Below are 15,266 nucleotides of genomic sequence, written 5' to 3'. Positions count from 1 at the left end.
GTCCACATTGGTACTGAGCTTAAATCATTCCTCTCCCTCCCTGGTATTTATCCCTCTGATGACTTGTTGCTGTTAATATTTTCTCCTCTAGCCGTAACAAAAGATGAAGAAGACAGCAAATAAAATTATTTGTGTAACCTGAACATGGGACCAGGAGTCTCTCTTTTATAAGGCTGTAAAAGACTCAACGATCTTGCCACACCAACACTTTCATCAGTGGAACATTTCCCTTCTATTTCTTGATCTGTTGTACATAATCAGTTTGAGTCACAGGCTCTTCCTCCTCCTCTAGTAGCGTATCAGGCACTAGGATAGAAAAATGCTCTCCGTGAAAAGGGTGACTAGGTGAAGGCCAATATGACCAAGCCACCAAATGTGGCATATGCCAATCTTGCCAGCTACCAAACTCTGGCACTGTGTCATTGCCTGTGGGGTGAGATAACTTTACACTGCCTTCTGAGGCACAAAAGTCTTGATTAAAGCAGCTAATAGACCTCCGTAGCTCTGACCCAATCCAATCTTGGATCAGATAAAGAAATTATTGGAGAAGTGACCAATGACAACATCTGAAGAACAAAACGAGGAGATGGGAGAACCTAATGGTGTCTTCAGTGGTGGAAAAAAGGAATCTGAGGAGCTCTCTTATAAGAGAGAGATGGGAAGATTTATCTTATTTCTAAGCATATTTTTAGCTTTTTATCTATTTAAATTTTCAGTTGCAGGAAATTATGGATTGTCAGACTATTATTTAATGACAGTAGGCACAGCTTCAAAAAGTTAAAGCTTTATAAGCATTGAAACTCAAACTGTCAACACCATAAGTGAAAATGTACAAACCAAACTTTAATAAGTTTTGAAGCAGAATTTTCTTACTTTGCCTATCTGTACATTTTGGTTATCGTTGGAAATTTTTTTCATGGTTTGAGTGTACAGTGAAATCAACGTTTACAGACATTTACTGACTACAATTAATCCTTTCAAGCCTACTTATGTTGCATCACTTAAACCTCAGATTTAATAGGTCTAGCTGCCAAGGCCTCCTGTAAAATAAGGGCTTGAAGTCTATTTAGTTTTTCTGTGCTCAGGACTAAAAGTGCTGCCTATTGCATCATACCTAATTACTTTTTTTAATGTTACAGGTTACTACAAGTGGAAAGAGTGCTTCAAGTTGATTTGTCCTCACCAGCAAAAAAGAAGCGGTTCAGTGGTACTCATCAGCTTTGTTTATTACGCCAAAAGAGTTGTAATGAGGCACTGGTTAAGACGTCAGCATGCAGACAGAAATTACTGGAATCCATCCACAAATGGTATGCACAGTTACATGACAATTACATAACAATTAATTACAATCCCAAAGTAATTTTTTTTTTAATTCTTGCATTTACTTTGGTCTTCATCATTTTTAAGCACCAATAGGAAGATAACTAGCCACTGAATCTTTTACACCATGGAGGACCTGGTTAAACACAACACTCAGTGGCACCTTACAAGGTGTAAGTGCTCTCAAACTAAATTTGGCACGGTTGGAGACAAAGTACATTGAGCATCAGGAAAATGCTGAAAATGCCAGGACAAGTGCCAGTAGGGGGTGAAACTTGCTTTGTACTAGGTCCCATGGCATTTGTGTTTCGAGAAGAACACCTGCTTCCTCTGCGGTAAGCCCACAGCCATCCATCAAGCACAGTTTTAACACAGGAGAAGCTATATTAGAGAGAACGTTGCATGGAAGGTAAAGTTAAGTAAGTGCATTGACCCAAGACACCCATGCATATGACATTGTGTATTACATCGAGTGCTACACCGAGAAAGTATAGTACCATAAGGTAAAAGCAATAGAAAAATACCTATTTTACAACTGCAAACTGTGCAAATCAGCTGGAGTTCATAAATTGCCTTGCAGATGGGACAGGAATGTGGTGGTAATGGCCAATGCAGAAGCCAAGTATAGAGAAATATCTGTTTTGAATGGGATTGAGGAGGAACAAATGCTCAGCAGAAAGGCTCTGAAAGCACTTATTGAAGATGAACGTAGTTTTTAGCAATCCTATCCTCAGAAACAAATCACAGTGCATATCCTTAAAAGCTGCAAAAGATATGACACTATCAAAAGTGGAAGAAAGCACCAATGTCAACAGTAACATGAAGACTGTTTGCAGCTGTGAAGTTTTTATGGAAAAAGCATTTTGTCCTGCAGTATGTGGATGCCAAACCTGAAACAATAATGCCACATGACCTGTATTACTACTTCAAGCAGTGCATCCGTGGTTGCAGTGACTTCAGCACCAGAAAGTATGATAAGCAAGTGGAATACAAGCCTGCCAACTTGTCACAATGCCTCATGTACTAGTGCTTGAATGAAAGTCAGGCTTCCAATACATATATGACAACTGTGTGGCATGTGTGATCTACCACAAGTGGCTGTTGGTTTAACAATTCATTCTAAAACCTGCAGCAAATTCTACAGCATTGGCTCCTCAACTGACTTCAACAAAGTACTCAACCTGGAGATTGCAGTCACAAATGAGGTTCTTCACCCCATGGAACTGAATGAAGGGTTGTACATTTCCCCAGACCTCACCAAGGTTAGGTTTATATTTTGTGCTGCCAATAACTTAGACTTCCTTGAATGTACAACAGATAGCAAAGGTACCCTTCATGTTACTCTTGTGGTCTGCTATCAGGAGCATATTAACAGGGACCAGTCCCAACCTCGAGTGCTGTCTGGACCCCCAGCAAAGAACCATTCCCGGAAGGAGGTTCCTAACTCACTTTCCTACCAAGGTCCAAAATTTTTGAGCCAAGAAGTGCAGTGTTCAATGAAACAGCAGTTAAACTGATTATAGTAGAGCTTTTTACATTCACTAATCTTGACCTCGCTTTGTTATTATGCAAAAGTGTGATGCACTCCAGAGGCAAAATTAAAAAAAAAAAAAAAATCACTAAAAATGGCTTCAGTTAAAGAGACAGAAGACCTTTCCTCAAATGATCTGGACACCCAGGAAATATCATACCACACCATTTCAGGAGAAAGGTACATTTCAACATGGTCAGCCTTTACATCAGCATTACACAAGGTGCCAGAGTAAATGATCCTTGTACGTATCATGCCAATCATACCTCCTAGCCCCACTGGTTGCTCAGTTCGGTTAATTTTCCTTATGCATCTGAAATGCATGCACAAATACGAGTTAACCACATACTACCTTGCAAGAAAAATGCTCCAGCAAGTGAATTGCTCAAAGAATTTCATCATTGCATGGTGTAATGAAGCTGCTGCCTCATATTGTTCAGTGGAGTTTCTTCTTAGTTCCTATAAGGAGGCTGACACTAAAATTATCTTGCATGCCAACAACGTAACAGGGAGGTGCTAACTCTGGATTTTGGCACAAGACAGATGTTCTAGTGCTCTCTGAGAGATGCTACCAACGAGTTTCACAAGATTCCATATTTTTGCCTGGTTCTGAGGAACAAAATCACTGTATATCCCTCAGGGTTTGGTCTTATCACTTGGCCCGTTGAAAGCAACCGTACTGCCAGGTTTCCACTCCACTTCAGGATGTGACATTACTGTAAGGCTGACTGGAAAGACCAAATTATCTTACTGGAAGCCATTTGATTCAGCCTCTGAAGATTCCTTCTCACTCTGAAGGTGCTTAGGAAAAGCTGAGACAGTCACTGATGAGGTCATAAATGCACTGGAGGCATTCATATGCAGTTTAACATTTGAAGACCAACATTACAACACTTGCAGAGCTACGCTGGTGGATGTTTTTCAAGAAGCAGACAAACGAAAAAATATGCCACCAACATAAGGTGAATTTATACTTGCCATTAGAAGGGCAAATTACCAAGCAACAGAACACATCAGGGATGATTAAGTGCATCCAAAACTACCCTCCCCTATAAGGCATGAATGAGTTTCGGAGGGATGGATTTATCACACCAGTTATGCGTGAAATACCATGTGGTCCCAAATCAATCCTTCAGCTAATCAAATGCTTCTGTACGAAGACCAGATTCTCACTACCCTGCAAATGTCTGGTCAGCAGCCTGCCTTGTACGGAGAGTACAAGTGCAGCATGGATGAGGATCAGTGTGACAGTGTGTCTAGCAGTGGCGACCTACTGATTATGACTTTGATGAATAAGTGTTTTCAGTCCTACATGTCACGGACAACTTCCCTAGGATTAGCCAAAAATCAATGTGGGTTTTTTTATGTAAGCGAAGTATACTGGTATTAAATTTCCTAGAACATATTGTTAGGATATAGATATTCAGGCCTCTCTGCAAAAGTCTATACCTTAAGAATTTAGGTGTATTCTTATCACTAAGCTAGTTATAGAGGTATAAAAGAAAGAATCAAAATCACTGCCGGTCTGTGTCAGGGCCTTCTCTAACTGTGACAGTCTGAGGCCCTGTTAGGCTAAGGCCTTCGGCTAAGTAGCAGAGGCAGCCATAAGCTGGGAAGTGTATGGTCACATCCTTACATTCCAAACTAGTCACCTGCGACGGGACCCCCTGCACTGCCGCCGAGCGCCGCCCTGCGACGGGACCCCCAGCACAGCCGCCGAGCGCCGCCCTGCGACGGGACCTCCTGGCACTGCTGCTATTGGGCTGTTAGGAATACAATCCTGCCCTGATAATGCCTATCACCTCCAGAAAAAGGGAAGAGCCTAGAAGATGTAAAAGGAAACTTAGCTTGATAGCATCCTGGCTGGCAAGAACTCACTTATGAATAGCTGGGATATGAAATCATTTCTTTGTTGTTCTATCACTCTAGTCCCCATTTCCCTATTGTTAGTCTGTATAATCTCTGTCTGGTTCTGTAATTGTTTATCTGATGTATAATTAATTTTGTTGGGGGTAAACCAATTAGGGTTTGCCCTGTGGCCAGGAGACACTGGATCTGATTGCTGTATGGGGAGAAGAATTTGTGCAGGCAGAACTCCAATCAAAAAGAAATGCTAATATGTATGCCAAAATCGCACAGGGCATGATGGACAGAGGCTACAACAGGGGCACACAGCAGTGCCGCGTGAAAGTCAAGGAGCTCAGGCAAGCCTACCAAAAGACAAAGGAGGCAAACGGTCGCTCTGGGTCAGAGCCCCATACATGCCGCTTCTATGATCAGCTGCATGGCATTCTGGGGGGGACCCTACCACTACCCCACCACTGTCCGTGGACACCTGCAAGGGGGGAGTCTCACGCAACACGGAGGAGGATTTTGTGGATGAGGAAGAGGAGAAGGAGGAGAATGCGCAGCAGGCAAGCGGTGAATCAGTTCTCCCTGGCAGCCAGCACCTTTTCATCACCTGGAGCCAATACCCTCCCAAGGCGGGATCCCTGACCCTGAAGGTGGAGAAGGCACCTCTGGTGAGTGCACATTTGTAACTACAGTACAGAGTTTAAAAGCAATAATGTTGAATGTTTGATTTGCCCTGAAGATTTGGGATGCATTCGTGGCCAGTACAGCTACTGGAAAAGTCTGTTAACATGTCTGGGGATGGAGCGGGAATCCTCCAGGGACATCTCCATGAAGCTCTCCTGGAGGTACTCTGAAAGCCTTTGCAGAAGGTTTCTGGGGAAAGCTGCCTTATTTCGTCCTCCACAGGAGGACACTTTACCATGCCAAGCCAGTAGCAAGTAGTCTGGAATCATTGCTGCACAAAGCATGGCAGCGAATGGTCCTGGGTTTTGGTCACATTCAAGCAACATTCAGTCTATATCTTTCTGTGTTAGCCTCAGGAAAGTGATACCATTCATGGTCACCTGGTTGAAACAGGGGAATTTTTGTAAGGAAACAGCAAAAGGACCCCGTTCATGCTGGGCTGTTTGCACTTAGCTAAAAGGGATCATCCCTGAGAATAGCCATGCGGCGGGGGGAGGGGTGAAAAGATCATCCCAAATAGCCACGTGGAGGAGTGGGGAGAGGTGTGTGCTGCACATCCACCCAAAAAGCGCAGCCTCTCCTTTTAAATGGCAAACCCATCCGGCATTGCTTGCTATGGGAAAGGAGGGTGCTGCAGTTTGAAAACATTCCCACATGTTATGAAGGCGTTAGAAGCCAAACCCACATACCCTTTGGCTTACCATGGCTGCCTGGAAACCAAATTCTGTTGCCCAGCCGAGTGTGATGTGTCACCATAACAGCAGGCGCTCAATATAAAAGGTAAATGTGACCTTGTACCTATATGTGCTGTCTGCTATGAATTGCTTGATTCATTGTGAAAGAGTCTCCCTTTTGTTCTCAGAAATGTATCATCTTAAATTTTACTCTCCCTTTTTATCCCCCTGCAGGTGCAAATGTTTCTATGTTCCCCCTATCATCTCTGTCCCTGAGGTTATCGCAGATTAGAAGGTGAAAAAAATGCACTCGCGATGACATGTTTTCCGAGCTCATTCAGTTCTCCCGCACTGATAGGGCACAGCTGAATGCATGGAGGCATTCAGTGGCAGAGTCCAGGAAAGCATTAAGTGAGCACGATGAGAAGAGGCAGGATGCAATACTGAGGCTAATGGAGGAGCAAACGGACATGCTCAGGCGTCTGGTGGAACTGCAGGAAAGCCATCAAGAGCACAGACCACCGCTGCATCCACTGTACAACTGCCTGCCCTCCTCCCCAAGTTCCATATCCTCCTCACGCAGACGCCCAAGAACGCGAGGGGGGTGGGGGGGAAGAGGCATGGAGAGGCTCCGGGCACCCAGCCACTCCACTCCAGAGGATGGCCCAAGCAACAGAAGGCTGCCATTGAAACAGTTTTGATTTGTAGTGTGGCTACAATAAGCCATGTGGCCTTGTCCTTCCCTCCTCCCCCACCCAGGCTCCCTTATCAGTTATCTCCCTTTTTTTTAATTAATAAAGAAAGAATGCATGGTTTCAAAATAATAGTGACTTTGGGCATAAGCTTTTGTGTGTAAAAAACCTCACTTCTTCAGATGCATCTGAAGTGAGGTTTTTTTACCCATGAAAGCTTATGCCCAAATAAATCTGTTAGTCTTTAAGGTGCCACCGGACTCCTTGTTGTTTTTGTGGATACAGACTAACACGGCTACCCCCTAATACTTGAATAGTGACTTTATTTCCTTTGCCAGCTGTAATCGAAGGGAGGAGGGTGGTTGGCTTACAGGATATTAAAATCAACAAAAGGGGTGGTTTTGCATCAAGGAGAAACACATACAACTGTCACACCGTAGCCTGGCCAGTCATGAAACTGGTTTTCAAAGCCTCTCTGATGCGCAGCGCATCTACCTGTGCTCTTCTAATCGCCCTGATGTCTGGCTGTTCAAAACTGGCAGCCAGGCGATTTGCCTCAACCTCTCACCCCGCCATAAACGTCTCTCCCTTACTCTCACAGATATTATGGAGCACACAGCAAGCAGTAATAACAATGGGAATATTGGTTGCACTGAGGTCTAACTCAGTCAGCAAACAGCACCAGGGAGCTTTTAAACGTCCAAAGGCACATTCTACCACCATTCTTCACTTACTCAGCCTATAGTTGAACTGCTCATTACTACTGTCCAGGCTGCCTGTGTATGGCTTCATGAGCCATGGGAGCAAGGGATAGGCTGGGTCTCCAAGGATAACTATAGGCATTTCAACATCCCCAACAGTAATTTTCTGGTCTGGGAAGTAAGTCCCTTCTTGCAGCTGCTCAAACCAGAGTTCCTAAAGATGAGAGTGCCATGCACCTTTCCCAGCCATCCCACGTTGATGTCGGTGAAACGTCCCTTGTGATCCACCAGTGCTTGCAGCACCATTGAGAAGTACCCCTTGTGATTTATGTACTGGATGGCAAGGTGATCCGATGCCAAGATAGACGGAATGCATATCCCTATCGCCCCACCAGAGTTAGGGAAACCCATTGCAGCAAAGCCATCCACTATGACCTGCACATTTCCCAGAGTCACTACCCTTGTTAGCAGAACATCAGTGATTGCATTGACTACTTGAATCACAGCAGTCCCCACAGCAGATTTGCCCACTCCAAATTGATTCCTGACTGACTGGTAGCAGTCAGGCATTGCAAGCTTCCACAGGCCTATCGCCACTTGCTTCTCAGCTGTCAGGGCTGCTCTCATCTTGGTATTCCTGCACATCAGGGTGGGGAAAAGCAACTCACAGAGTTCCAGGAAAGTGACCTTACGCATGCAAAAGTTTTGCAGCCATTGGGAATCATCCTATACCAGCAACACTATGCAGTCCCACAAGTCTGTGCTAGTTTGCCAGGCCCAGAATCGGCGTTCCACTGTATCAACCAGCCCCACTGCCGCCATGATGTCCCAATTGCCACAGCCCGTGCTTTCAGGAACATCTGTGTCCATGTCCTCCTCACAATCGACCTCATGCTGCCGTCTCTTAGCCAGGTTCTGCACATACTACAGTATAATGCGGAAGGTGTTTACAATGCTTGCAACAGCAGCGGTGAGCTGAGCGGGCTCCATGCTTGCCATGCTATGGCATCTGCACGGGTAACCCAGGAAAAAAGGCGTGAAATGACTGTCTGCAGTTGCTTTCACGGAGGGAGGGGAGACTGATGACATGTACCCAAAACCACCCGCGACAATGTTTTTGCCCCGTCAGGCATTGGGAGCTTAACCCAGAATTTCAATGGGCAGCGGAGACTGCGGGAATTGTGGGATAGCTTCCCACAGTGCACCGCTCCGTGAGTCGATGCTAGCCATGGTAGTGAAGACGCACTCCACCGACTTAATGCGCTTAGTGGGGACATACACAATCGACTGTATAAAATCAATTTCTAAAAATCAATTTCTATAAAGTCAACCTAATTTCATAGTGTAGATGTACCCTAACTAGGCCACAGATTATTTAAATGGCAAGGAATTGTTTTAAAACAATTATGTGCGAAGGAAAAGGGAAAAGATAGCAGGTGAAAGGGACAAGAGGCCTAATGAATTGACCAAGGGCCAAGACATTGTTGTATGCAGTTAAGATCCATAACATATAGAGAAGGAAATGTGTATGATACAAAGACCCTGTTTCACCTTTGATCTCTGTTACTTCTACATAGATCATCAGACAGCCATCTATTGTCTTTGCTAGCTGGTGCTTGTTAGAGGACTAGTGACATCTGGTTCTCCCTTCTAATTACTTTATGGAAATTAAAAAGAAAAAACTATGGGAATTTAACAAAGTTGTACAGTTAAGCCATCAAAAAAAAAAAAAAAAAAAATCAGAAAATGTCTATGATAAACTTGGAAAAAAAATGTAGTTTTTCTACATTTAACTCTGCCTCCGGTACTCTTATGCTTACATGCAAGCAAACCCAAAAAACACTTAAATTTTGCAAATAGGTGAAGCACAATTAAGATTGCCTGAATATTTCCAGTATAAAGGCTCAGTATAAGCACTTCTTCACAGAACACACAGTCAACCACTGAAATTCATTGCCAGCAGATGTTGTGAAGGCTAAAAGTACAACTGGGTTCAAAAAAGAATTAGATAAATTCATGGAGGAAAGGCCCAACATGGTCAGGGACAACTCCATGCTCTGGGTGTCCCTAAACTTCCAGCTGCAGAAGCGGAGTCTGGACAATGGGACGGATCAGTGGATAATTGCCCTGTTCTGTTCATTCCCTCTGAAGCATCTGGCACTGGCTACTGTCAGAAGACAGGATACTGGGCTAGATGGACCATTGGTCTGACCCGGTATGGCTAGTCTTATGTTTTAAGAAGTGCTCAGAACTTGCCCACACTTTCTCCTTTTAGGCTAGAAAGATTAGGTGGGCAAGGTAATATATTTTATTGGATCAAACTCTGTTAGTGAAAGAGACAAGCTTTGGAGCTTACATAGAGCTCTTCTTCAGGTCTGGCTGACATTTCCCAGACTTGGTCTCTGCCTAAGCATGATTCTTTATGAACAAAACTAAAAAACAATTGTTCAAAATATGTTATCCTATTCAATAACTGCACTCCCCTTCATACAGTGAAGTCATAGTCAGTTTGGGGTTTTGTAAAGGTAAAGAACCTCCTTTTAAATGTATGTAGTGTTTAAATCCCTTTGTAAAAAGAAATTAGAAGGCTTTTCCTATCCCTTGTGTGTGTCTGTAAGTTGAGTGAGCTCAGTAGCCACATCAGACATACTCAAGCATTCCCCTTTCTCTATTTTCAACAGTTGCAGGTTTGTTGCTGCAGCAACAGCTATATGCAAGCATCCTTTTGCAAACCTGGGAAAGAACACAGACATGAACTCCCCTCAAATCAGAGCCTCATGTTAATGATAGCATCACATCAGACAGGAAGTGAAAATCACTACCAACAAGAAATAGTGAAAAGGGGGTGTGAGTGTCTGGGCAGGAGGGGCGGGGGGGACTGCAGCTGGCCTGGGTGTGGGGGTTGAAGATACTTAATTTAGTAAAATATACTGAAATACATTCACTAATACATTGAGCATAATTAGAACTACAATTATCAAATTAAAATTTAAGTACAAGAACAATTTTTTTTTTATTGCTCACTCACAGATTTGCAAAATTTGGTAATCTGCAAAGTGATGAGATTCTATTTTGTACTCATTTTAAGAGATTAGTGCACCAAATTAAACTTACAGTACTAGCCTGCCAAGTACCAAAAGGACATCTTCACATTCCGTAGTCAAGTATGGTCGTGCATTAGCAAAGCTTTGGATGGAGATTCGATACACTTCCAAAAAAGGCAAAATATGTTCAGATGCACCCCGGTTTCCAGCATACTGTAATAATGTCTGAAAGAAAACAAGTTTTATTATTAAAATTTTCATATGAAATTTTATATCTAAATGCAAAAATATACATTATAGCAATGTTAAGACTACTTCGTAAAAAAATCATGGAAAAAACAAATTTCCACTATAAAAAGTGACTAGGAAAATGGCAAATTTATGCTCAACAGAAGTTTTCCATATGTAGTCTCCTAAGATGGAAAGTATTAAAAATAAGCATTGAATTACTTTTACTAATTTTAATCCTGTTAGTATCTACTTCAGCGTGAACTAGATTCTATAGTGACTCATGAATTAGAAGAACTTAACTAAGATCCAGTTGCAGGGGCAAATTCTGCCCTCAACTTCACTATGCAACTCCTTTGAAGTCAACAGGGATACACAAGTGTAACAGAGCAGGATCTTCATTGCTAGTGAGAATTCACAAGCAAAATAAAATACTTTAAAATTACAGAGCAAGATTACAGTGCTATTAGATAGTATAAACATTTCATCACCTTCACAAAATGGATACAAAGTCACTAGTAGAGAATCATCATAGAACCCAAAGTGATGCCACTGTTAAGCGATACTTCTCAAAGGGGAATCATACACCCATAACTCTGCCACCTTGTGCATGAGCAATGCAATACAGCTAGGCCTAGCACAATTAGAGGGTTGGGTTTTTTTGAGTAAGTATTTATTGCTAAACATCGATTTCACAATACACAATCAAAATTTACAGATAGGCAAAAGAAAGAAAAATACTGCTTGAGAACTTAAGAGTTTGATTTAAGGATACTTACTGTGTATATTTTGCCATGTGATGTTGACAATTTGTCTTTTACCAGTTATAAAGCTTTAACTTTTTTTAATCTCAACATCTACTGTCATTAAATAGTTGTCTGACAATCTGCCACAACTGTGAAAATTCAAATTCATAAAAATCTAAAAAAATGCTTAAAAATAAACATTGATATTACCCACTGAAATTATTTAAAAAAAAAAGTGCAAAGCCTAAATACAGCCAAGTTGAAACCTAGAGTTCATTGGATACAAGGCAGCTTACTTTGACATAAGTGCCTACACTAAAGTTTCACTCCCACTGACATAACTCACCCACCATGCTGACTTAACTCCACCTCCATGAGAAGCATAGCGTGTAGGTCAACATAGGTTGATGCAGTATAGTGTAGACAGTGTTACTTAGATTGACTTTAGTGGCCTCCAGGAGGTGTCTCACAATGCCCCACCTTGACAGCTCTGGTCACTGTTTTGAACTCCACTGCTTAATGGCCAGATACACGCTCCTCCCCTTTAAAGCCCTGTGGATTTTTGAAATTCTATTTCCTGTTTGCCCAGCTGACCATACCAGCTACACATTGCAGACAAACTCCCATCTGGAGTGCTCAGGAGGTGTTGGATCTGTGGGGAGAAAAGGCTGTGCAGGCACAGCTTGGATCCAGCCACAGAAATACTGATACATTAAAGTATCAGAAGACAAATTAAAGAGCTCTCTCCTATGAGATAAAAGCAGAACAAGATCCAAAGACTAAGAGTTGAAGATAAACAAATTTGGACTAGAAATAATGTACAAGTTTAACTCTGAGGGTAACTGATCATTGGAACAATTTACCTAGGGATGTGGTGGATTCTCCACTTGAAGTCTTTAAACTGAGACTGTGGGCAAGTCTACACTTAAAACACTGCATCAATGCAACTGTGCCACCGTAGTGCTTTAATGAAGACACACTATGCTGAAGGAAGAGAGCTATGTCAGCAGAAGAAGCTCTCACACCACCACAGTGCTGTCTACACCAGAGCGTAAGTCAGTATAACTAAGTTGCTCAGGCACATTTATTTTTCACACCTCTGAGTGATTAGAATTACTTCGTTATAACTACTAGTGCAAACCTCCCCTGTATCTTTCAAAACGATGTTATGGGTTTGCTACAAAAATTACTAGGAGAAATTCTATGGCCCACATTATTCAGGAAGTCAAAAAAGATCAACACAATAGTTCTTGCTGACCTTAAAAATCTTTGAATCTATACATTTTATCAAGTAACTGCACCCCTATAATATACTAACATTATTCTGGGCTGCATAGCGAGAAGTTTAAATAGCTATTTGTTATTTCTAAAGTAGTTAGAGAATTGTTCTGATTCATTCTTTCCCTAACCATTGCCGATTACAACAGGTGTAATATAAAATTTGAACTGTTACTGAACACAGAAATAGTATCTTTGATCTTCTGATCAAAGAACCTTCCAAAATCCACACAGCCATCTCCAAACTATTTGTCATATCAAGTTCTGAGATCAAAAGCTGCCAATGGTTTGATGACAAGGCAAGAATCCACAGCAAAATGGATTTATTCTGCTTCAAGTTACCTGCGTGCTCTAGCAATCTGATGCCAGGCTAGAAATTCTGTAGCAATTTTCTTAAAGTAAATAATTTAACTTATATTGACTACAAAGAGAAAAAACAAATTCATTTAATTATTTTGATATTAAAAATATCTTACTGGGTTCTTGCATTTTCAATATGATGCAAATTGCTTTACCAACAAACAACTGCATTAATACTCAAATAAACAGGTGGAGAATTCTGTACCAACATGCAGTTAGCTATTACAGGTAAGGGCATTTGCTGGATGTTTCTCCTGAAATGAGCACCAAAATAGCTAACAATGTTGACATTTAAATTGTCAATTTGAGATTTAAAACTTCCTCAGAACTATTAACTAAGACAACACTGCCACACTTATACCTTAATGTTGACAAGGGAAGAGCGAAACATTTTTTTTTAAAAGAAAGCTTACATTCTGGGGCACCCATTCGAGGACAAAAAATACAACCTCACAGCACGCACAAACAATCCTGCTCAATTGCGCGCACAAATTTAACACTTTAAATGCAAAGTAGCTCATGATTAGAATTGGAAGAAACTCCAAATAACACCGTTCTCCTCTACCTCTGGCTGGGAAGCGAGGTTACACTCACCAACACAAATGCTCAGAAAAGGATATTTCTAAACGCTTAACTCGCCCGGATTGACGCCTCTGCGCTGCAGCGCTAGCGGCGACAGGCTTTCCCAACACAACCCCTCTGAGCTGCCGGGCTCCCAACACGAGAAGGCTCCCGCACCACAACAGGCACACAAGCGCTGTGCGGCCTACGGCGAAGGCTGCCCGCTCTACAAGGGACTCTAGCCGCTGCGTGCTCGGGACCACAGCCCCCGCCCGCGATGCTCCGTGCGGGACCCCCGGGCCCCGCGGCTCCCGCCCGGCCCGGCTCCCACCTGGCAGAACCCCCGGCAGTAGGTCCGAGACGAAGACTCCGAAACCTCCTGTTCGCGCAGCTCCGCCTGCAACTGCCAGAGACGGGCGCGAAGCGCAACCACTAGCCGCTCCATATCGGGCCGCGGAGACGCCTCGGCCTCTGCGTCCGCCATCTGCACCCGTCCCCACCGCGCGTAGGCAGTGATCACATGATCAGAAGCAACCACTGATGACCTCATCGGCATGGAACTGAGTCACATGACTCACACGTGACTGGCAAAACCAAGCGTTTACGAAACCACGTGACCAAGGCACAGGGCAAACCAGAAAAACGTTTAAATAGGTGACGTTCTAAGACAGCGCGATATTGTTGACACGTCTATTGGCTCCGCCCCCAACCATCCCACTAGGACGCGCTGCTAGAGTGACCCCCAGCCGCCCCGGGGGTGCGGCTCACGGGCAGGGGGAGCCGTGCGCTGCGACCGGTGAGGGCCGGGGAAGCGGGCGAGGAGTGGTCGCCCTGATTATCTTTCTACCCCGCCTCTCCCCAAACCCTTCCCTTCTGCGAGGCAAGCTAGGGATGGAGCCTGGGTGCCAATGACCGTAGATGCTGGCACTAGGGGTGTGGGGGTGCACCACCCCCGACTTGAAGTGGGTTCCAGTATATCCAGGATTTGCAGTTTGGTTCAGTGGCTCTCAGCATCCCACTATAAAAATTGTTCCAGCGCCCCTGCCAGTGCTTGTGTATCATAAGCCCAGAAGCCATGGACATAGGTGGCCCGCTAGCAAAAGGCTCTGAGAGCCAATTCTGCTGTATCTCAGCGGCCAGCATGCGGTTGGTTCATGGCACCACTGCCAAATTATTTCTTAGACCAGCAGGAGGTGGGTTCATTTAATCATTGTGCTGTATCTCAGAGGCCAGATGGTAGTCAAGTATCAGAGGGGTAGCTGTGTTAGTCTGAATCTGTAAAAAGCAACAGAGGGTCCTGTGGCACCTTTGAGACTAACAGAAGTATTGGGAGCATAAGCTTTCGTGGGTAAGAACCTCACTTCTTCAGATGCAAGTGCGTTCATAGCACCACTGCTGCTGTATCTCAGAGGATGGCAGGCGGTGGGCTCATAGTACCACTACTGCTGTATCTCAAAGGCAATGGGTTCGTGCTACCATTGCCAGAGTATCTCCTAGTCCGGCAGGCGTGGGGTTCCTGACTCCACTGAGAGGACATCAAGCAGTGGGTCCAAGGTATCACTCCCAAAGTATCTCTTAGGCCACCCTGTGCTG

At 43.6% G+C, this 15,266-nt stretch overlaps 1 protein-coding gene across 3 annotated transcripts in view; it reads right to left on the bottom strand.

Moving 5' to 3' along the window:
* RLF (rearranged L-myc fusion) overlaps positions 1-14,162 on the bottom strand; it is a 114,835-nt gene extending 100,673 nt beyond the window's left edge. For 2 of the 3 annotated variants that reach the window (XM_024199602.2, XM_024199606.2), the window contains exons 1-2: positions 14,005-14,162; positions 10,571-10,725 (exon numbers count right to left, since the gene is read on the bottom strand). In XM_024199602.2, coding sequence (XP_024055370.2) covers positions 10,571-10,725; positions 14,005-14,157 — 308 coding nt within the window. In that variant the 5' untranslated portion in view covers positions 14,158-14,162. Of the gene's footprint in view, positions 1-10,570; positions 10,726-11,031; positions 11,061-14,004 lie in introns of those variants that run through there. The other variant, XM_024199605.2, reaches the window with a different exon arrangement.
* Between the last annotated feature and the right edge of the window lie 1,104 nt (positions 14,163-15,266).

Source organism: Terrapene carolina, unplaced genomic scaffold (genome assembly GCF_002925995.2).
Source record: "Terrapene carolina triunguis isolate 2854851 unplaced genomic scaffold, T_m_triunguis-2.0 Scaffold236, whole genome shotgun sequence".
Classification (NCBI taxonomy): domain Eukaryota; kingdom Metazoa; phylum Chordata; order Testudines; family Emydidae; genus Terrapene; species Terrapene triunguis.
The sequence above is the reverse complement of the archived record's forward strand: the minus strand, read 5'-3'. Positions and strand labels throughout refer to the sequence as shown.